The 25,081-nt window shown below is 38.6% G+C and overlaps 1 protein-coding gene across 2 annotated transcripts in view; it reads right to left on the bottom strand.

The window, feature by feature from the left end:
* The window catches only part of dph6 (diphthamine biosynthesis 6), a 79,703-nt gene extending 58,534 nt beyond the window's left edge, over window positions 1–21,169 (bottom strand). The window contains exons 1-3 of one of the 2 annotated variants that reach the window (XM_026934081.3): window positions 20,966–21,169; window positions 3,801–3,892; window positions 3,534–3,718 (exon numbers count right to left, since the gene is read on the bottom strand). In XM_026934081.3, coding sequence (XP_026789882.2) covers window positions 3,534–3,718; window positions 3,801–3,892; window positions 20,966–21,081 — 393 coding nt within the window. In that variant the 5' untranslated portion in view covers window positions 21,082–21,169. Of the gene's footprint in view, window positions 1–3,533; window positions 3,719–3,800; window positions 3,893–4,120; window positions 4,430–20,965 lie in introns of those variants that run through there. The other variant, XM_026934080.3, reaches the window with a different exon arrangement.
* Window positions 21,170–25,081: the final 3,912 nt, after the last annotated feature.

Raw genomic sequence — 25,081 nt, 5'->3', positions numbered from 1 at the left:
AAAGGCGCAGGATGATCTGCAGTGTCCAGTGCAGATATGAGAGGCTGTTCAGTCTGTCAGGAAGAGAGGAAGAGAACTTTTTAACTCTGATTAACTCTCTCATGGCAGAAAGAAGCATGGTGAAGTGAACAAAGTACATCAGGCAGGAGACCTGACAGACACCTCGTAACACAACCTGGTCATCAAATATTAGGCCCTCAAAATGAATATTCTCTAACTTGGAAGAAGAAAAAAGTTGAATAATACATTTGGAGGATGTTTTTTTTTTTTTTTTTACAGAAAATAGTAGAGAAAAACATGAACATGAAAGTGAAAAAGTGAAATTTGTATATTCTACTACTACTACACATATATATATGTTTGTGTGTATGTATGTATGTGTGTATATATATGTATATATGTACATACGTATGTGTGTATGTGTGTATGCGTATATATATATATATATATATATATATATATATATATATATATATATATATACACACATACATATACACACACACACACATACACACAAATTCTATAATACAAATGCTTATTTATTTATTTTGCGTTAAAATTGCAAAATAAATAAATAAGCATTTGTATTATAGAATTTTTATGGGTACAGGAATGTTAATGCATATCACACAGAAGAGTGTACCTGATAATATAATCAGGTGTGATTTGTTAAGAGACTGTTAACAATCAGTGCTGTGTTACAAAAAAAAAAAAAAAAAAAAAAAAAAAAAAAAAAATCAACAAATTTCAGTTTTGGATCCTGGAAAGTATTTGCAAATGAGGTAAAATAATGAATTAAATTAATAATAGTTCTTGGTCATTGACTCAGATTTTTGGACTATATACAGACTATATACAAAAGAGGTTTTCAGTTTGTTCATAGAAACTGCTAAATTAAATGGAATTAAAAGCTACATTCACTACATTTGTGAATAGTCATAACGACAAGTATGCAGTTGATATAAAACTACATTCAGTAGAATTTCCTGGAGGCACACTCAGACACCACAGCTGAGGACTCAAATCAAGTGACCTGGACTTGCATAACTTGAATCACTATGTTCATGACTTAGGACAAAATCAGAAATACTTGTCGTGCCTCAACATGCACTTCATCACTAACTTGAGACCCGCCTTATTTTAACTTGCACGTACATGACAGGGTTGTCTGAAATAAAACAAATAATTGTTGGCATAAAGAATAGGACTTCAATCTCTATTGTTAATTATAAGTAGTATATCCAGTATATATACATATACATACATACACACACACACATATACATACATACATACATATATATATATTTTTTTCTTTTCCCCAGCAGCCACTTTATTAGGAACACCTGCATCAGCCAATCACGTGCCAGTAGTGCAATGCATAAAATTATGAAGATACAGGGCATGAGCTTAATAAGTTAATGTTCACATCAAACATTAGAATGGGGCAAAAATGTGATCTCAGTGACTTTGACTGTGGTATGGTCGTTAGTTCCAGATAAGTTAGTCTGATTATTTCAGAAACTGGGATTTTTCTCCTGGAATTTTCACAAAAAAAAAGAAAAAGAAAAAAAAAAAAAAAAAAAAAAACAACTTGTTGAAGAGAGTGGTCAGAGCTGACAGGAAGGCTACGGTAACTCTTTACAGCCACGGTCATCAGGATCACAGAACACACAACACACTGAACCTTGGGCTTATATGCTACAACAGCAGAAGACCACATCGAGTTCTTGTCAGTCAAGAACAGGAATCTGAGGCTACAGTAAGCACAAGCTCACATAAACTAGACAGCTGAAGATTAGAAAAAGACCAGGTGATATTTAATTTTTAGAAGTTTCAATTGCAAACAAAACGATTTTAGTCCCCCCGTGACCTGAATCACACAGTCCGGGAGCACTTGCAGATATCCTGTTTTTCAAATTATCAGCAACAAATATTGTAATGTGAGCCAAGTCAAAGAACCAGCAGAACAAATTCACTGGATGTTCTTACTACTTTTTGCACATGTGCTTACACATATTGCAATAAAACATATTGCAATAAAAAACACAATACCTGAAGACATTTTCACAATGCACACTATATATTGTACCACACAATACACACTACATAATATTTAGTTATGTACAACAAAATTGTGAAGCCATATCATTAAAACTATATTATAAAACTTTTCCTAAAAAGTATCATGGGGGGGATTTAACATTTGATATAAAAAAAAAGAGAACTGAACACAAGTTAAAAGGTCTTGCTGCAGATGACAGAATCTTCCCCAGTTTCTCTTTATATAGCAGGAAAGGGAAGGGTCACTGCAAATCACTAAACCTTTATCCTATGATGAATCATTTTTATTCTGATGGGAGTGGCCTCTTCCGGGATGATCCCGCCCCCATCCGCAGGGCTCACTGAATGGTTTTACGAGAATAAAAATGAAGTAAAGTATATTGTTATGGCCTTCAGTCACCAGATCTCAACTCAATTAAGCACATTTTGGAGTGACATGTTAGACAATGCTCTTCACCACCATTATCAAAACACTGATAATGATGAACTGATGAGTTGGAATCCTGGTGTTTGTCCCTTCAAAACAGTTCCAGACACTTCCACACTAACTGAAGCTGTTCTGGCAGCTTGTGGCGGCCTGACACCTTTCTAACACACGTTATGATGGTTTTTCCTTTAATTTGTCACTCTTCATATGGCTCCTTATCACTCTGAGGTGCTTCTTTTCCACTGTGGCAACCTCATTTTACTTTGTCACTATCAAACTTTCTCACAGAAGGTTATTCCCTGTATTTTCTCATGTGTTAAGTATACCATAACAAGCGTGTTTAATGCACACTAATTATCAGATAACTATGACTTTTTTTTAATTTTAGCCTAATAATCAGATTATTCACTGCATATAATCCTTCATTCTTCTACATTTGTACCTGTGCACAGATTTAACCATATATTAATGTACAGCCTATAGTGTTTAACTTAAGCAGCAAAAGACTACACACCACTTATAAGACTTATTTTTAACAAATCAAACTCCCAATAAATATCTGAGAGTAAATTATTCCACCAAAACATCTTGAAGTGTTAAGGTTTTCAGCCTTGTTATTTTATTTATTTTATTTTTTTTGTGGGTTGTAAAAATACAGAGGTGTATAAAGTAAGTATTTAGAAAGAAATCTGATTATTGACTGACTCATGAAGACACCCATTTCCCACAATTACATGACCTGCAGAGGTACGTGTATGTGAACATTTTGATTTTTACAGTTATCAGCTTATTTTGTAGCTGTAAACATACTCAGTATCATACATGGAAACTCGAGTGTATGGATGCATGCAGTGGATATGAATGAACAGGTGGATGGCATCTGGAAAGCGGAAAAACTTTAAGCCCAAAAGCCTTAGGAATTGACTTTAGCTGATTGACTAGGTGTTTACTCGTGACATGATCTGAAACACTTGGGATTTGCTTGATGCTTGTGGCTGAAAGCTTGTTTTTACTTGCAAAGCACCTGCACAAGGATTACCTTCACAAGTTTAAGTAGCTGGTACAGGTCTTCCACCTCATCAGCATCATTGGGGCTGTATTCTCTGCCTGTGTCCACACTCGAGCCCTCTATGGTCCTCCTGTACAGGGGCAGATCCATGGCCTCTGCATACAGCTCAACAGCCTGATGCCCAACTGTTTGATACATGTAGCTGTCGAGCTCATCTGAGTGACACAGAGGGAGGAGGAAGCTTTATTACAACTTTCTACGAGCAGTTATTTAAGGATTTCAGATTTATGATCTTACCTGTGTGAGCTGGTCTGAGGTTGGCCAGTGCTACTACAGTGTGTCCTGCAGCAACACACTGCATCATGTTGTAACAGCTGTCTTTGCCACCACTGTGAACAGCACAATGAAATGAATATTTTATTTTATTTCTACTTTATATGGTAGCTGACTGCATATGAATGTGCAGCTGCTGTGCTACATTTGTAAACACGTGCACTTTTATGAGTAACTGTAAACATTTTTGTGACAGCTAAATTAATAATAAAGATAGTTCTGCTAAATTGGAACTATGAATAAAAAATAAATAAGGGTTAGCACACAAAGCGACACCTTGTTACCTTATCAATGCAACAACTTTCATTTTCATTATTCATTAAGTCACACAACAACACTAAAATAACGTTTTCATTAAAGGAGTCTGTCACTATGTCAAGATATGTTACTCCGGAGGCTCAGACCCGTTCACTCAGGCTAAATCCCAAACCACTCCCTGCTCCCTACAGCGCTGCACTACGCACTGCTTACAACAGCGGGTTATTCTCCCTTCGTTAGTGTACTATCTGACCAGTAAGAAAGCATTTGTAATTCAACCCAATTTGTAAACACGAGTCGACAACGTGCAAGCCGTTTCTTCCGGGAGCGGAGAGGACCCCTGACAGGAAAAAAAGCTGCCCGTTGAAGTGCCTGTTAAAAATACAGCAAACGCTCGGGATGATATTTTAATAACAAGAAGAATATGTACAATGCATTGGGGATGTGTGATGGTTAATAATTGCGATAAATACATTTTATACAGCAAGTGTAAACAAATATAAACAAACAAATAAACGGGTAAATAAAAAAATAAACAAACACAACAACAGCAATAATAACAATAATAATAATTTAATCATAAACACTATTATTATTATTATTATTATTATTATTATTATTATTGTGCATAAACAATATTGTGTTTTATTCATAGATTTGCTTGGCAAATTGGAACATGAATGATGACTGAAGTTTAACATAATTTTAAAGTCAGGAAAACCAAAATTCATCCTAGCATTAATACAATAATGGCTGTAACTACCTAAATAAACAACAACAACAACAACAACAGTGATAATAATAATAATAATAATAATTATTATTATTATTATTATTATTATTATTATTATTAGGCTAACTGGGGCATTATTAAGCAAATGAAAAACTAAGTTTTATCATAAGTTTAAAGTGAGGAAAACCATCCGACCATCCATCATATTACAGTAATATTACTGCAATCCTCAAACGTATCTAAATTATGCACATACAATGTCAACAATAGCATATTGTGGGGAAGGATGTAGTTTGCAGAGCCTTGTGGAGTTCTGGCACGCATGAGCCTATGAGAAGCGGCAGCAGCCTCTCCAGTGCTATTCACACAGGCAGTGTTTTCCTCAGAGGGAGTGCTGTGGCTGAGAGGAAAACCTTTGATGCTCTTTTTGCTCTCAGTTGTTGTGCCAGAGCAGAATAATTGCAGTGCCTTCGTGTGCTTTCTTCACCTTGTGCCCCTAAGCAGGCCAAAGGCAACTGATTTTGTCGGAGTGTACAAAATTGAAGAAGACATCTTCTCAGTCCTCTGTATTTTTCTTTTTCTTAATGTAACCTGCTCTTGGTCGTTTATGTTCTTATTTATTTATTGAGCATTCTTTGAAAACTTTGTAATGATGATGATCAGAGTTTATTGATTAGTGGAATCAATGCTGTTGCAAAACTTTTCTCTTCTTTGTGTCTTTGCACAGTTTGTAGGTTGTAGGATTATGATGTCTTGGACAGAGACTGATTTTCTTTTGGTTTTTACTTAAATTATGTGTTAAATGTTGCCTTGCATGTAATTAACTTATATTACTCAGACACCCAGTTTGCGTTGTATACAATGCAAGTATACAATGTGTACTTTATGCTCCATCACATTTCATCAGTGAAAACACTCCAATCTCCAAGCATTTAGCATTACTATTATTGTATAAATCTGTTCATATTGCAGGTGCACTTGTAAAGAATTTTGTTTTTATTCGCGGCAGCATTCTGGCGATTTACAATAGAGTGTTACGTCGTCTTGTAGACGCACAGGGAATAAAAACCCTTGATGGATAGTGCATCTGAGGCACAGGCAATGAACTGAATATGAGGCGCATAAATATGGAGGCAAGGCACAGGGAATCGAATGGCACCCTTAAAGGAGCATACGCATACAATAGTTGATTTACACAGATACACAAGCTAATTTTTGTCAGACAAGGACACAAAAACTTTGGGTGTAATGACAAAGTGAGGCCTGAAATCATGGTGCAGACATATTGAGCAGCAGGGCAGGCCAGTCAAGGTTGAGCACAGAGGCAGGAAAGAGTCGTCACACACCGGCTTTCTATTTATCTTCCTTTTAGAGGACAGCCGATACAGATTCTATTAAAAAGCGACACTGTGTGACATAGTGCGCTGTTTCTTTTTGCAGCAATTTTACACTTTTCTGTTTTTGCTCCATTTCATATTAATGGCAAGTGAAACATTGTTGGCTGTCTGTGAACAAACATGCTTATTTATTGTATTTTATTAGAACTTCACTAAATCCTGAATGGTCTTACATTAAACTTGGAAGACTTGTCAGTAACATTTATAACTTCTGCTCTGCTTCTTTCATACAACTAATCCAGTGAAATATTGAAGGATTAGCATTGGCATCACAACACAGTGCTGGGTGCTGAACTTCCTTCAGTTAAACTCTCCCCTAAAATTGCAGTCAGACTTACTCATAACTCCTGGAAGCACATTTACATCATTAGGCAGCTATTTCCTCTACACTAAGGTGGCATTTGTAGCTTTACCTAAACACACAAGCTCTCTTGAACCTAAAAATGCTGCAGAATCCAGATCCCACTTTCCACTGCACACAGTTTGCTCTAACTCTTCATGTGGTCACTAACACTGAGCAGACCTGTAAGGTAATTTGCAGCCTGTTCAGATGCTTTTCGTTACAGTATTGATGTGGCTGACGGTGACCTGGCAACCTCTGGCTTCCTGCTCCATGACTTCTCAGCAAACAGCAGCATGCAGCAGGCAGTGATGGATTCAACTGTACATTATCCTCAACAGGCCATGCACGCTAAAATACCAGATGTCTCTCCAGTCCAGCTAATGGCACTGAATAGTTCAGGCAAAGTTTGAAAATTAGTTGGAAATAATCACTTGTATTTTGATTGGGCGTTTACTGGTCATTCCTGAGAGTCAGACTTTTCTCCTATAATTAAGACAACTATAAATCGTGAGGTTTTGTAATGCCTTTATAAGGTGATGCAGTATTTGGGTCCTGCAAGTTCTCCCACAGAGAAGAACAACATACACAGAGGAAAAATTTCACCATAAGATAGTAAGATGTGTAAATGTAGAAATTCTTACGCATTTTGTTTCAATATACAGCAGTGATGGAGTCAAGACCATCTTAATCGAGCTCAGGAGAAGACCATGATCAACAGCAAGACCAGAGTTTCCTGTTGTAGAGTGCAGGTATACTGGAGGGACACTACAGAAGAGAGTGAGGTACATTTAGCTAGCTCTGGGGTTTGTGGTTCAATCCTGAGTTCAGGTTACTGTCTATGTGGTGTTTCACATGTTCTCCCTGTGCCCTCTTGGGTTTTCTCTGGGTTCTCTGTTTTCCTCCCACCTCCCAAAAACATCCTGGTAGGTGGGTTGGCTACACCCCCAGGTGTGAATTTGTGTGTGTGTGTGTGTGTGCCCCCAGGTGTGAATTTGTGTGTGTGCGTGTGTGTGTGTGGTGCCCAGTGTTGGCCTGGTGTGTATGTGTGTGTGTGTGGTTTTTGTGGTGCCCAGTGTTGGCCTGGTGTGTATATGTGTGTGTGTGTGTGTGGTTTTTGTGGTGCCCAGTGTTGGCCTGGTGTGTATGTGTGTGTGTGTGGTTTTTGTGGTGCCCAGTGTTGGCCTGGTGTGTATATGTGTGTATATATGTGTGTGTGTGTGTGTGTGTGTGTGTGGTTACTTAAGATAAATGAACACTGTGTACAGTAAATTTAGAAAAACTTGGCTTCAGTTTGCTCCCACTTTTAAAAAAAAAGCCAAATAAAACATATTGGGGGTGTGCTGATTTTACATTTCATAATAAACTACTACTCTAATAAGTTAGGTTAATAGTATAGTTGATCTAAAAGTCTATGGAAGTACCTCAATCAGAATTCAACCAGCTGACCCTCGAGGATAATGTTCTGTGGCCGGATACATATAATGAGGCCTTTATATGTTTCACCCACATCAAAAGACCTTTGTGAACAACACAACCAGGAATCTGTACACATTTTTACAGACAATTAACAATTGGCTTGGGTAAATTGAGTACTAGGCCCTTAATGTCTCAAGCTAACTGAATCTTGATTAGAAATTTGAGGAAATATGTAAACAATGGAACTGGCGTTGGTTCAAATTGTGCTCCATTTCAGTGGCTTGCACTCAGCAGCTGCTAATGATGGAAAATAATAAGCCTGTCCACAGAGCCTGGTCCGTTAACGTCATTTACTACAGAACCAGCAAAGAAAATGATCACTAATACACCACTGAGCAGAAATGTACATGAAAGCCTCCTTTTTTGTGTTTATAAACACAGCATTTGTCTTACACCTCTACTACAAAGGTGATCCAGACACTCACATGGGCTTATGCATGTCTTCACTAATATAAAGTCTGCAATACTTAGCATTTATTATTAACAAAAGAGATGATAAATTGAAGGATCAAAGTGTCCACAATGCTTTCATTACCCAGAAATTGGGCAGCCTCTCAAACAGCTACTCTTCTCAGTAAATGTGATTTTCCAAATATTGTCTTGATTTGAAAGTGTTTTGTTTTGCCTGCAAAATCCCGAATCAAATTATGGCTTCTTTTCCCCCTCTGTGAAGTCACAGCCAAAGGGATGTGGTCCATTAACGTACAAGATCCTTTAATTTCCAAACAGCTTGAGAAAAGCACACACACTCCAAGCCAGCCGTCACCTGACCCAGCTGCCAAATATAATTCCATATGTAGCGCCTGAATGTTTCACAGAGACGCACTGTTCCATTTAATCCAGGTCTTATCTTAATCATCGGTGGAAGCCTGGAAAGGCAAACAAGTTCTCCTGATTAACATTTAAAGTTCTGCTCAGCCGTCCAATCGCAAAAAAAAAAAAAAAAAAAAAATCCATTCTTTAAGGCCCAAGTGTATTCGAGAATTTAGGACTAAGTTAGATTTTTCTGTGGTGCATAACAGTGATGTAAAGAAAATAAGTTTGATACAATTCGTCAATTTGTCAAAGATTAAAATTTTTATTAATTAATTGAACTGCATGTCATACTTTTTATCCAATTATAGTTACATTTAATGTTGTGGAACATCTGCAAAACAAGTTAATTTCTGTTAAAACAGTTAGAAACAGCTGTTTCCTCACCAGCTTCTCTTTTTTGATGGAAAAAAAATATATCATGAAGACTTTCCCTTGGTGAAAAAATATATAGGAAAAATACTGCCTGTTACAAAGCGCATACACATGGGAGTCCTTCCAAAAAAAAAGGTTAAATAAACGTGTTTTCAAAAAAAAACTTTAACATATCAATGATTATTCATATTTCTTTGTTCAATAACATCATGTATTTAAATTAATTTATTATTAGTCAGATTATGTCTTTTATATAAAGACTTACTGGTAATATGTGGTTATATATTCTTGACTTTCATAATTAATCTTTCATTCTTGATCTGATCCACCTCTATCGTACACTACTATACTCAATCAGTTTTCTCCTTTCCTGACTTCTTCCAGTATTACCTGTTTGGCCAGGATTTACTCTCCTTTGCCTACAAAGTGAAGTATGATGCTGTAATTAGGACGTCTGCTCTGTGATACACAATACGCGGACGGTTTAACTCACACCCGACAAACACAATTTTAATCTGGAAAGTAGCACGCAATCAGAATATTGGATCTGACATCAGACGTAGCCACAGAGGCTATCCCCACACACCCTCCCCAAGCTTCAAAGCTATTCCCGAGCCTGTTATAGCTTTCCCTCGTGATGAAGTGTGACAGTCCACAAACACAAAAGCCCCGGCCCTCTCGTGGGCCGCTCTGCTTTTCTTGGAGCACCTCGACCAGCGCGATGCCAAGTCAGCTTGTCTGTTGTCAGAATGGACCCCCCGTATCCAGGTCTGTGTGTGTCAGTGTTTGTGCGTGTCTGGGTTGCCTGGGATGATGTAATCGGTATTTGGCGGGGGTGTGGACTAATGCCCACTTCCCCTCACTGCTGTCTCCATCTGCAGCTCGGTTTTTCTACCAATGACTCTAATGCACTCCAGATCCAACCAGAAAACCACCTGTATATCTCCTGAAATAGTCTAATTTAGGATCCTCCTAAAATGAGAATAAAACTTAGCTGAATGGAACAGAGAGAAGGATTCTAATGCTGCAGTGTCATTTTGGCCTTGCAGAATTTTGAGGAAAAATCTAACGTGCAATTATATATTTTTAATATCTTACTATTACAAATAATGTGGAAATACTGGACAATGTAAAATAGCAGTTCATAGAAAGTAATCAAAGCATGTGTATCATAAAAAATGCATGGAAAATCTGACATTTGTGATCTGTAGTCGTGTTTATTGCTGTTTCTCAAAAATGTACTTACAGTAATCTTCACTAATCTCTTGTTTGGCGTCTCTATGGATATGAAAAGCCCTCAAATACCTTTTTAACAATGCCCAAGAGTGGTGTTTGGTATATTTATTTTGAAAGTAGTGGTATGGCATTTGCTATAGTAATTCATCATTAACAGCACTGAAAGTCTGCTATAGTAGAAATACAAAAGTCTGCTTTAAAGGATTATATCACACTATTATAAGTATTTCTTGTGCCGATTTGTTGATAGGCCATCACAGGAAAGTTAGAGCTCTTAAGAAACTCTGACTTTCCGAGTGGAAACTACTTTGCAGGGCCATTCAAATGTTTTTTTTTTTTTTTATTTACTCAGAGCTCGGAAACTTCTCAGTACCCACATGAACGTAGCATATGTCTCTTCTGTTATAGCACTCCCCCAAGTTCCTTTTATTCCAGCCCAATTTTTAGCACTCAGAAAAGCAAACATGGGGAATGCAGTTAAAAATATAAATAAATAAAAAAGTTATTGTAAATCTTGGAACTTGTTTTTCAAGATGAAAATACCTGTTGATTGTGAAGGGGATGAATTTTAACTACGTATCTCCTGGACAGAGAAAGTGATCAGTAATGCATTAGTTGGTAAACAGTTAACACCACAGGCCCTGTTCTGTAAAGAATCAGTTGATACTAATTCATTCAGCTAGCAGAACAAAGCAAACCTTACTGCTGGGGTAATATGTAGTGTAACTTCAACTAACAGTGCTTGTAAGCTAGCTAGCAATCAGTTAAAAAGCTAACAAAGGCCTTGTTGATAACATATTGGGCTCAGCTAAAAAAAAAAAAAAAAAAAGGCTATTATTTAAACAAGATGATTAAACAAGATAATTAAACAAGATAACGGTTCTTGTGAGCTAGCTTAGATGCCAGATTAACTGACCGTTCCACTAACAGACCAAGCTGTGATAATGAAGGCTATAAAAATGATTGCCATTTTGCTGTGTTTTGAATTTTGCAGGTAAATTTGTGTTTTTCTTTTGAGATGGAGTTGTGTGACTTTTTTTTTTTGGGGTTGATTTTCTTCCCCCCTGTGGTCCAAGTCAGAGCTAGGAGATGGAAGGTCCCTCATAATGTGTTTGGTCAATCAGACACTCTCTCTCCTATCCAGACAGCAGTGAGATGTCACCTGTGTCCTGCACTAGGCCAGGCTTGTCATTACACCAGCAGCAAGCAACACTGCCATTTGTATTGTGGTTTTGAGTCATGGCTCTTTCTGCACATGCCGTCCAATGTCAACACAGGATCTATAAATATCTTGCATGAAGTGGGCCTCCACTGGGACAAGCATAAGCAAATCTGTGGAAGACACAGAAAAAAAAAACAGAGAGAGAGAGAGAGAGAGAGAGAGAGAGAGAGAGAGAGAGAGAGAGAGACTCTTGATCTGTTTGCTGACTGACTTCTTAGTCACATCTGGGCTCTGTAGTAGAAATGAGGAGCAGCACACTTATAGTAGACTTGGAAACCACCAAAGTCACATGGAAAGCATTATTTCCTCCAATCAAAGTTATTATCCATCTGAATCACCAGCCCAAGTGCTTTGAAGATATGCTCTAGAAAGCTCATCCTAGAACAGGCAGACACACTTTAATCCATTTCAGCGTTGGCCATGTAGAATTACCTTTATAAGTTTATGCTGCATGTGTCATCATGGAAAGCTGCCATGTTTTCCATGGGCCCAATGGGTTACCAAAACACTTCCCCATACCCTAAACCTAACTCAAACACTGAGCCTAGACCTAACATTAAACACAAAACTTTAGCCCCAGTGTGTGATGAAAAACTTTTGATACAGTAGATCCTTGTAATTAATGCACTTTTGATGCTCCAAACAACAAATACTTCTTAATACTTCTCTTTATAGTACTATACTATTACATTTCTATAAAAGCAGCAGTCCGCAACTGGTGGACTGCGGTCTGGATGCAGACCCAGCAAAGTATTTCAATGGACTGAACCATGTACTTGAAAAAAAAAAATACTGTAGCAGAGCTGATAAACATATGAATAAAAACTGTCAGTAGTTCAGCAACTCTAGCTATGAACCACTGCAGCTTTTGTAGCTTTTAGAAGATTCTCTGTTGCGGCTTATCAAATCACATGAAATGATACGAGTTATTTAGCTGGAGAAAGCTTATCGGACTAGAAACTCGTTATAGGGCTAGAGACATTAGGTCAGAAATGGGATAGTTTTCACACTTTTAGATTACATACATAGATTTTTCATTTTATTTAACCTCTCTGGTCTGATTAGTGAACTGATGACATGGCTTGTTTAAAAATGCCAATGACAAAAACAGTGTTTAAAGGTGAATGGATGACATTTTACTGTGTATAAAGCTTGAAAAGTTACAGTTCTCCTTGAAATGGTTCTTGGAATTCTTCCACAAGACCTGGAGCCCGTCCTTTTTTTTTTTAATGACCTTACTTTCTTACCTTTTAAAAGTTAACTGTTGTCACTACTCAGTCATATCAGTTACTTATTATGACCTTTGTAAGCAAGGAATTTAATTGGACCTTCATAAATTTGAATTGAATTCCACTGCTATATAGAATTGTGATTATTTCCCAAACCAAACATTACAGAACTGATTTGTCATAAAAAGGTTATCCAGCCCAAGAGGAAATTCCCATTGTCATCATATGTCCCATCATATTTATAATCTCATTCCCATTCAGAATGTGTAGTGTACTTACAGCTTTCTTTTTCTTTCTTTATTTTTAGTAGTTGTTTAAATTTTTTTTTAACAAATTACCCATTTCAGTTAAAAAAAACAGTTCAATGAAACTGTAACTGTAGTCTTAACAAACTACCACCAAGAACAGAAATTTAAAAATTGGTCCAGTGCGTAAGGGCTACACCAATCTTGTCTAAACTCATAAGTATAAACAATATCTTAAATGAGCGTCATGGATGACACAATCTAAAAAAGGAACCACCAATTCAGTTACCTGTTTCAAGTAATTTGAATATTATGAAATTTAGTATGTTACATTCCAATAACTGGTGGCTTTTAGTCAAGTCTTTTCACTTTTTTGCAACAGTGCTGAAAGGGTGAACAGTTTTAAAGCTGTAGTGTTATTTGGTGAAAGATGGCCTCTGATCATTCCAAAACGTATCGAAGCTGTGAGTAACCGTTAATAAAAAACAAAGGCCAAGGTCTTGTCTGCGAATCCTACCGACGTGTTCATCTTCTCATTCCAGATGAGAAACTGTATACGAGTCTGGATATGACCTCAAGTTTATAGCCTGGACCTGTTGCTCCTGAGCGATTGATTGTCACTGAGTGAAAACAGCATGGCCCCATTGGAGCACTGTCTCAGCAAGAAGCTAACGAGTTTCTATCGGCCGCTCTGCTCCGAAAAGCACATCAGCGTCTACATACTCCCTCTCTGTTTTTTATAGGTGAATTCCATACACTGGCCCAATCTTCCTTGCGGCAGGAGTTCTGTGATTAAAGTGTATAAAAAAGCAGGCAGGTCCACTAAAGTGGCGTGATTTACTGAGCTGTCACCCTGGTTCAGGCAGGGCAAGAAGTTCAGACCTCAGCAGGAGAGTCCTAATGAAAATGAAACAAGGAGAGCAATAGAAACCTCTCTCTGTGTGTATCTGTGTGTGTGTGTGTGTGTGTGTGTGTGTGTTGGGGGTGGTGGGGTGGGGGGGTTAAAGGGTGGTTGAGGTGGCTTTTTGTGTTGAGCTCCCTGTGGCCAGTAAGTCACCTTTCAATGACCTTCTCAAGCCCTGACCCTGATTTCCCGTCAAGCAGGATTCATCTGGATGCTAGAAGTCTTAAGGATGCTGATATCTTAAGAATGGACTGGCTGTAAGTGACACATCCTGGTGGAACACGCTTTACCTCACATGTATTATTCACAAATTCACACACTCACACTGTCCCCACAACACCCACTCTATCCTCACCATAACCTCTCTCACACTGAGTTCACAGTCAGGCCATGTGGATATGTGCCCAAAGAGAGAGTTTGGGGCAAAGGCATGAGACTGAAGGCCTGTAAAGTTCTCAAGGGCTTCCAAGTGGGAGGATCCAGACTTTGTTTAGGCAAACTGTGTGAGGGGGAAGGGTGATCAGACATGTATGCAGATGTCCCATATTTAAGCTGCACTGTTATTTCTGTCATTGCAGTCAAAGGCCATGCTGTGAGGCAGCGCAGCTGGAGAGAAAAAAAGAAAGAAAGCCAGAGAGGAAAAGCGAGGGAGAAAACAGAGGTGGGGCTTAAGCATGTCCTAACATCCATAATAGGAATGGCTGCCGTGCTATGTATCTAGAGAGAGAAGCGATTCTTCCTTTCCCTGGCTGGGAATGTTAAGGTTTATAGAAAGTCCCTCCTGTAGCAGCAGTAAGAGGGGAGGATGTGTGCAGCACAGCCAGGCCAGATGCGCTCCAGACAGGCCACAACTCTCTACACTGGCCTCTTGAGGGAAGCGATGTTGGCCTAGAGATAGCTGATTCAAGAGCTCGGTATCCGCCACATCCTGCAGCAGGCACGCACAGGGAACCAGTGCTCACACTCTTTGTACCAACCAGACCCTTCAGAGCTTTCACCACACACACACACTTGCCAAACCCTAACATCGCCATGCCAGTTTTTCAAGTTTGTCCAACTCTGTGATGCTGTTTCCCATCAGCACTTCTCAACCCTTTCCTTTTTTCACTCATCTCCCAAGCCTAGCAATGCTACACTTCCACTATTTGTAATCATAACAGTTTCCTGTGCTGGTTATGACAACTATAAATATACAAAGCACATGAAAAGAAAAAGATTGAAGGAAACTATGATGGCATTTTACAGTGAGATCCACACACTAATGCTGCCTGCTTAACCCTCTGCAGTGCTCATTTTTCACCCTAAGTAACCCACTAATTTTTACTGCTACATCGTCCTCCGTTCACACCATGCTGCTATTTCATATTCATGTTGCTCGAGCCTTGATATATGAGCTAGGACTGTGATGTCAGCGAAAACACTTTCAATAATTGCTATGAGAAATATCCTCAACCTTCTAACACCTTTCCACGTCTAGCCCCACTCCCATCTCCTGAATCTTCATCTATCAGCTCAGCTGCAACACTTTAAGTGATACGAGTGATGTATGGCTCAGTGCCATCCTTGTGTTCCACTCCTAACTATTTACATTCTATCAAGTGAGCGGGCCACCAGCCCGTGGTGCATAAGATTACCATAAATTAAAAATGAAAAAAAAAGAGTTTAAACGATGAGCCTTGTTGTTTTTAATGTTTTTAGTTTAATGAATAAGATATTTGGCGCCTATATATGAGTCCAGATACTGGTACAACATATTTTGAACACCGGCCCATTGTCATCTCGTGTGTACTCGGGAGAGAAAGAAACAAAACATTCATGTTAGGACATGTTAAAACATGCAAGATGTTAGTTTAAAGATGAAAAATGTGTGGAGTTAAAGCTCTGAGGGAATAACCTGATGTATGGAGACACCATCGAAACAAAAGTGTTTGGAGGACGAGTTGCAGTGTAAATGTCATGGACTCTGTGGTCTCGGTCCTTTCCACACTCCTCGCCTCTCAGAAAAGGAAATGCTCCTTCCTGGCCTGGAATTGTCTGAGTTAAGATGAAGCGGATATGTGCCGTAAATAGGAGAAAAGGCAGCCAGCGGCCAAGCCGGGACAGTAGCGGAATTGTCCTACTCAGCAAGTGCAGAATGTGGCGTCAGATGAAATAAACTCTCTTGTCCAGACCAAAAGTAGACATATAGGTCACACACACAACAGGTCAGCCACTTCACCTGCCGCTGCTTTGCATAATATGAGACCTGATGTCTTAATTTCATTTCCTTCCATTGGCAGGCAAGTTCCATAAATGCTTGAAGTCTCTGAGTCTAAGCCCAAAACTGTCCCAAAAGAGCTGAACAGGCTGAGACACTCCGAAAGAAGTCAATTAAACGTCTATCATTAACCTCCTATGGCTTACTGTCAATTATCTGTCCCATTAACTCGGTAATACAGTAGTGGGTATGCGCTTAACACTGAGAGGAAGCAGCATGGATATTGCTCAATAAAATGAGAACAGAAATGATGACTTTTAAATAAATTCACTTCAATTATATTGAAGTGAACATTTAAGGCCATTTGCACCTCTGGTCCCAGCTTTTAGATGATTCATGCTCATAATAAGGTATATTACTGCTGCCTTTATATAGATTAGTCATAAATTTGCCATACTTATATTACTGTTTAAAACCCAGTGTGCAGGAAGGCTCTTTATATCACAATTATCATATTAATGATGTTTCACTTTCATACTGAACTGGAAATACTGTATCTGATGAGAAATTAATGATGGCTTTGAACTGAGTAAACCATGTAAATTCCAGTACAAAATTATAGCATGGACATAGTCATCAGTAATTAATATGACCTATGGAATTTAGCCATAGGGCAATAGTTATGCTTCTGTACTAGTACATAAACTGCAACTTCAAATCTCTGAGCAGTCAGAGAACCAAAAACCTCTAATGCAAAACTTTCACAAACAAAAATATGATTTGCAATCTCAAACTGTTTCATTCCCGCATATTTCCACTGACTGAGTCTAAACAATCATCTTTTATTGTTTCCAGGTTTTGCTTATGCTTTTGTTCAAGAATCATATTTGAAAAGAGAAGGAAAGCTTTATCCTGAACCTCCCGGATACAGTGTTTATATCGTAACTCACCGCAGACATAATGCAACCTAAACACACATTCAGTACTGTGTGTGGAAAGCTGTATTTCCCATTCTAAAAGGCTGTTATCTGTTTCCTGTACTAACAGGAATTTTTTTAACTTCCTCCTGTCCTCTTGACCTCTTTGAGAAGGAAAGGTATGGTCAAGACCACATTCCAGTCATCGCCTTCTGCTAATGTGTTCTGAAACCATGGAACCTGCTTTGGCTTTAGTTTTAAGATGATTTGGCGTAGATCACCACACATACTTACCATGGCTCATTAACTTCAAGTGTTTTTCCTATCCCGACGATAATTCAGCTTGCCAAGCTGTCCATTACTGAGTAGAAGATTCAAGTAAATAACCATGAGCTGATGGCACAAACAATCACGTAAATGTGTATTTTAGGTAAACCAGACCTTCACAAATGTGAGCCAAATATAAATAGCTGAGCCTTTATTTTCTTTAAGGCATTTAAACCATTCCTGTGTCAAATTAAATGAACATTCTGCTCTTACAATGCTGCTTGCTTACAAAAGAAACCTCAAGTACTTGAGACGTGATGTTCAGTTGAAAGAAGTTTTCTTCCACACAGTTCCCAGAGCTGCCCATCACAGTTACAGGCCTGCTGCTGGATATAAACAACTTTCTCAAACTGTATGAGGGTTTCTGATGATGGCTAAGTTTACTGAAGAAGTGAAATTCTTATTTATTTATTTATACAAATGATCATGAGTGAGCATGAACTAGAATTACAGTCAGTAACCCAATGGTGAGGTCAGTGATCCTTGAAGTCAGAATAATTTTTAAAAAATATTTGCCGAAGTTCTCCGTCAGTCAGTAAAATATCTGCTCAGAGTTCAAAAGAAGTCTCTGTGGCTGCCCCAGGTTTTTTAAATGAGTAAAAGAAACTAATGATCTGGACCACAAACTTCCAACCAATCAGAATAAAGAGCTGTCTAGCCAGTTAATTCAGAAATCTCCACCTTGTGCATTAGCTTTCTAGTCTATGCATGTGTTTTATAGGATTTTTGGATCACTGAGGTTTGTATTAAACCTGTACTTGCTTTGATTTTAAGTTTCAGAACAGACAGATACAGTTAACCATGAAATAAGGCCTGACTGTACCTTTAAATCCAGAAGGATGTAGTTAATGTAGTTAATAAGGTAATAATGTGTTAAATCAGGTCACTTTAGCAAAAAGAAATCAATAAAAATAATTAAATCTATCATATACAAGCTCAGGGTTTGATCTGATTGGTAAGACATAACATGAAAAGAGCTGAGAAGACAAGACCTTATAGGATAAAACAGGACCTGTAGGCTGTGCAATAATGTCTTATAGTACTTTAATGTAATTAAATTGTAGATATTTGTTATTACAACTGTTGATATTACATATGGTAGAAGGCTATTTATTTTGTTTATTACATTTTTCCAAAATTCACAGTAAGAAAAATCTCACAACATTTTCAAAAAAGAACTTCAGCTACAGTTGGCTACTTCTGTACAATCCTCTTCGTATGACTCAATCTCAGCTGGTCATTTAAGCTAATGGCTCGTCTCCCAGAGACCAGAGATTTATGATGCACAGAAAAAGAGCAATTATTGAAAGAACATGCTAAAACCAAGAGCGCAAGGGATGGATTTATTATCACTCAAATATTTTATTTTATATCTGGAAACTTGAAAATGCTTTCAAAACAGAAGAGGTTTTAGAAGTTAGATCAACTCAGGAGTCAGAATCTGATTCTTCCCAGACAGTATATATATATATATATATATATATATATATATATATATGTATATATACTTATATATATATATATATATATATATATATATATATATATATATACACACACACACTAATATATATATATATATACTAATATATATATATATATATGCAAAATGTAATTAGGAAAAAAAACACTCAGTGGCTGGTTAACACTGAAGAAATGGCAATGGCCTTGCCCAAAACCTTGGGCAAATGAATGGTCTTTTTATAGATAACTCCTTAAAGACCCAGGGTCAACTGATACTTTCAGACTTTAGTCATCACCCATAACTACAAACCTTTCCTGTTTAGTTTCCCTGACATTACTGAATGATTAACGGTAGTTACTGAAGTGGATTAAGTAAGGAATAAAACATGATGGAGTGTGCTGTTACAGAAAAATAATCAATGACCGGATGGTGAGGTGCTACCTGATACCAAGTGGAGTTACTGTTACAACCCCGAAGTTGATTATTTTCCAATAACAGCAATATGAAGTATTTTCTCTTATTGTTGTTTTTTATATATTGTGAAGCACCATGTGACAGCTGTCTAGAATAGAGCTATGTAAACAAATTTTACTTACTTACTTACTTACTATTCCACAGCAACTTGTCAATGATTACATTTTCTACATGTATTAATGAACATGTCATACTCTTTAACCATTTAGAGTTACATTTAATGTTCTGGATCATCCACGAGACAAGTTAGTTCCTGTTATTATGTACATTAAACTTTTTTTTATCTCTTTTTCAATAAGACAAAAAAAAACAAAACACTTTTCATATTAGAGAGAAATCATAAGGCTCAGAGTCCTCTGTCCTGAAGGCTCTCCCATGGCTGAAAACTTACTGACTGTTACAACGTGCTGTCACTGGAGACTCCTTCCATAAATGTCAAATAAATGTCTCCTTACAGAAAACTTCAGCATATCAACAATGATGTGCTTTTCCTTATTGAATAACAATATGTTTTAATCAGATTATTATTAGGCTTAGATTATGTTGAGTGCATTATTATAAAGCTCTGATCAGCACTACTGTCAGAGCTGCTGTTACAGAAAATTAACTAACACCATCTGACCAATTAGATGTGAGAATTCAAGAGTGCTGTGGAAATAATAAGCATTAATGATTATTTTAGTGACATGTTTTGACATGGTGTCAAAAGTTCTTGTTAAACATTAATATTATGTACTGTACTATGAGACTCGTGTACATGTTAGACTTTTGTAGAGGCGGTTAGAAATATGCAGACTGTGCTGACAGAAATATGTTTGTGTCCTTTTTGGCTGCACTTCTTTGGTCAGGAAGACAAAGAGGAAGCATTTGTACACTTGCTCTCTGAGTCAGACTGGAGGGGAAGGGGTTGTGGGAAACACAGGACGACTGTTCTATGAAAGACGGATGTAAAACTTTTTATGAAGAAAAACAAGAATATAACCGTAAATGTTGCCAGTAAAATTTGGAGTGTTTTTTATGAAGAGGAGTGCAGTGAATTCATGCAGGATTTGTGTTAATAATCTACAGAACACTGCAGCAAGACCCAGGAAGCTTCATGTTGCTCCCATCTGTCAGAAATGACTCATGATGTGTCTTCTTCATATAACTTTTTTTTTTCTACAAACCATTTTCACCACACACACACACAAAAAACACCCCTCAGTTATTATGTTTATTCAGGTGGTTTCTGAAAAATAATTGATTCATTTTTTTTACTGTGCTCAGTTACCTGTTTAATTACTATTACAAATGTAATTACTACTAAAAAAAAAATAAATGAACCAAATTAATTATTTTCCATAAATCATTTAAGTCAACTTATTGGTTTTTGCATTGTGCAAATTAGGGACCACTATTTTCTCCCAGAATGACTCTGGTGTTTTCATTCTGCTAAAAGAATTTTCAGCTGATGCATAAAAGTGCAGCGGTTAGTGCAATCAATCAGCGATTACGATCTTGTTTGCAAGTTTTCCATACCTTCTCATTAGTGTACAGCATTTCTGCAGTAATTTGGAGCAGCAGAGTAATCCTGCGAGCGCTTTCGGCTGGAGCTCTGTTTCCTGTGGCCCGTGTGTATCATGGCAGATGCCCATCTGTAGGCGAGTGGCCCGTGGAGGCCCACATTAGTGGCTGTTGGCCACAGCCCCAGGTCCATTCCGCCTCGGAAACTGTGATTATGGAGCGTGATTGCAGTGTCTGCAAGGATGATAAGAGGCCGGTTTGGTGTGCCAAGCAATTTAATCGTTAAAGGGGAAAAACGAACACAAAGAAAATTAATGGTGCTTCAAATGCTGCCTGAGTTTTTTTCATATCGATAATATCCATCCAGAGCAATTTCCCGCAATTGGTGGCATATGGCCTTGTTCTACAGTCTGCATTATGCCAGAAAGAATCAAATCTGTCACTGTGTGAGTGAAGGTCAGCAAATTAAATGTACACATAAATGAGTAATGCACGTGGGTAATGAGGTGCATAAGTAAACACATATAATGAGCTGGATAAATTATAAAGGTGTAGCTCTGGCCTGGAGCTGATGGGAATATTAAAGTACAATGGTTAAAAGATGGCGTTCTTGAGATGTAAGGTGAGAGCTGAGAGCATCTATGTCCGGCACATGCAGTATGAAAGAGCCTGCTGGGCAAAGTCCTGCGGGGAAACGTGCCTATGGTGGTCTCTCCTGCACCAATGTTTTGAGGAATGCTTTTTGCCTCAGCAATTGCTTTAGGCAAATCCCCAACTCTCTGTCTCAGACCTCTCAGTGCTTGCTCCCTTACCCCTTCAGTCTATCTCTCATTCTTTCTACCTACTTCTATCTTCCTCCACCTCTAGATCTCCTCTGAAGGTTAGGGCTGCAGCTTGGGCCCGAAGTCTATTGCTGCAATAAGAGCAGATAAGCTTTTTACCAGACAGAGACACCACATGGGGCTGCACCTTGCCTGAGGATAAGGGCAGTGTTGCCCAGGGCCGCGAGACACACGGCCGGGCCAGATGAGGCTTTAGTGACCCCGGCCAGAGTGGAGCTGACAGGTGAGAGGCCACTGCTGCGTCTAATGATGGCCGCCGCAGGGCAGGGTGGGGGATGGACCAGACCAGATGAGACCAGATGAGACCAGAAGAGACGAACAGAGAGAGGAGTAACGCAGGCAACGATAAAAATCTATAAACCATGGCTATGTGCCAAGAGGCTGTCCATCCAGTGAGTGGAGAATCTGGCCTTCATCTCCGCTTCCTGGCCACGTGACTGCAGGACAGAGGATACACTCGCTCTGCTTGAGGGGTTTTCAAAATCTAGGCATGGTGCAAAAAGTCATTTTGTGCTTAGAGATACAGCTGTTGGATAACGGGTCTGTGTATCAGCTTTCTTGTACTGTTCTGTACATTGAAAATTTTAGATCCATTTAGTGTGATTACCTAACACTAAAATATATGCACATTTAGAGTTGGGTAATGTATTACTGGAAAAATCTGAATAAATGTGTGGAGAAACATGAGTGCAGTTGCTTTCAGACAGGTTTACTGTATGATATAATTAAGCAATTAGCATCCTACCATGCTCTGTGGTATGTATAAAAATGCTGACAAGACTAGCTAACCTCAAATTTGGATGGCAAGAGAGAAGATCTACATGACTGAAAGAGGGTTCATTAATGGGGCTGGATGGCAGGAGTTTCAGTCACAAAGACTGCTCAACTGGCTGTGTTTCAATAGGCACAGGGAGAAAAGTGCCATCTGCATTTATATCTATGGGAAAGACATCAGCATATAGGATTGGAAATTGTGGTCAAAACCAGGGACGGATTACTGACAAGGCCTACTGGGCATGTGTCCAAGGGTCCTGGCCATTAGGGGGTCCTTAATGAGCAAAGATATGAAGTGAATGATTAGGCCATTATGCTGTCAAACAGAACACAATACATAAAACACAAGCCAATGAATGTAACGTCACAGAATCTGAAAGAAATTCAGAAATGTTTTTGGTGTTAGGTCCTATTTTTAACTGGAGCTAGATACGTGGATGAAAAAAAAAAAGAGTACAGAGTACATGAGTACAGAGGCTACTCAAATACTCATAATGGACCTGTAATTACAGTGCATTTTATTTTGCATGCTTTGGGTTGCAGGGAGGGGCGTTCAGGGCTTAATGCATTGGTTAATGCGTGGTTGTGTGGAGGGGGCAGCCCTGCTTCGGTTCCTGGCCAGAGTTACTAATCCGTCCCTGGTTGAAACACATATTCAATGATTTCAGGTGACTGAGAATGTCACAGGCTCTCTGAAACTCCAGGTTTGGTGAACATGTGCCCTCTGTAGCCTCAGATTTCTGTTCTTGGCTGAGAGGATTGGTACCAAATGTGGTCTTCTGCTGTTGTAGCCTATCCATGTCAAGGTTTGATGTTGTGCATATGCTTTTCTGCTCACCACAGCTGTAAAGAGTGGTTATTTGAGTTATTGTAGTCTTCCTTTCAGCTCAAACCAGCCTGGCCATTCTCCTCTGACCTCTCTCATCAACAAGGCATTACCACCTGTATGACTACCATTGACTGGATTTTTTTGTTTTTCGCACCATTCTGTTTAAATCCCAGGAGATCAGCAATTTCTGAAATGCTCGACTAGCCCATCTGGCACTAACAACCATGCCATGGTCAAAGTCACTGACATACTGGTGTTTGATGTAAACATTAACTGAAGCTCTTGACCTGTATCTGCATGATTTTTGCATTAAATAATTACATAACTGCATGAATGAGTACATGTGTTCCTGTTAAAGGTGCTGGTAAATGTATGTAGATACTGATATGTGCAGATACATGTACATTCGCTATTCCATATTTAGATCAAGGGTCTGGAGCCTCTGCTTTTGTGTCTTTTGGCAGTTCATCTAGTGTATGCAAGTCCATGCAACCAGTCAAGGTGGTCCAGCATCATTGACACTGTCTGCTCTGTCCTCCGAATAGGGACTCGAGAGTGTACACAAACAGCCACTCTACATCTGCCAGCTGATTAATCAAGGGCAATTCAGCGTTAACTGCAGCATACCAATTCCTTCCTGGCTAGTCCCTGTGTATTTATGTAGAGTAACCCATAGCCAGTCATGCTTGACCCAAAACTATCAGGAGCAACCATGGCTGCACCCGAGCATAAACAAAAAAAATGCGTAATGAAGTAAGGAGAAGGGGGGGGGGGGGGGTAGGAAGGGGAGGAGGGGGATTCTTGGAGATAGAGATCTGCAACTCTTGAACTCAGACACAGAACAGAATATAGCTCTCCATGTCCTGCTGTTTATTTCTCCTCTGACATGGGAAGGGAAATCATTGACCTCTAAAGGATGGGGGGAGCCTCCATCCATCTTCTCCACTGAAGTCTTTTAGCTTGAGGGCATCAAGTCACTGTTTGTCCTGGAAACCTCCCTTCAATACATATTCCACTAATTAGAACTAGGGATAAATCATTGAAGCAGCTTAACGAGTGATGTCATCTTGACAAAAGAAGATTAAGAAATTGTTCCTGGACATCACAGTAATAAATATGTCATGGAAGAAGTGAGGCCAATATTAAATTACAGTTCCCTTTTTTAGACAGGGATTTCCTGTTATTAATTAAAATCGGGTAAAGTTTAGAGATTACTAATGTCAACGTATTTGCAATTTAAAGTAGTTCAGTATTTGAAACAATAACACACTCTACTGTGTAAAAATGTGTATTCAGGTTCCCCAATGATCCAAGTTCTTTCATTCCCCCAATTATCTGCTCATGCTTGCTAGTCAAGTGCACCTACACTGATCAAATGCAGGGTCTGAACAACACTGTAAGTGGTCCTGCAAGAGTGGAAAACATAAAGAGTAAAGATGAGGCCTCTGAAAAGGCTTATTGATCGCACATGAAGGTTAGGCAACAGTCAGAGTGCTGGGGCTCTTAGGGGGCACTCCCGTGTGGAAGCGGCCAGGTCTATCATTAAAACTAAACTAAAAAAAGGATAGAGACAGAACAACATACGTAGACAAAGAGCCCAGTCTTGCTCAAGCCAGGAATACAGAGCTGATTTCTTATAACCATCTATAGCACCTCTTATCATTAAGATGATGATTTGGGAAAATT

Source organism: Pangasianodon hypophthalmus, chromosome 10, assembly GCF_027358585.1.
Source record: "Pangasianodon hypophthalmus isolate fPanHyp1 chromosome 10, fPanHyp1.pri, whole genome shotgun sequence".
In the NCBI taxonomy this organism is placed as follows: domain Eukaryota; kingdom Metazoa; phylum Chordata; class Actinopteri; order Siluriformes; family Pangasiidae; genus Pangasianodon; species Pangasianodon hypophthalmus.
Note: the sequence above shows the minus strand (reverse complement) of the source record. Positions and strands in the feature narration are given on the sequence as shown.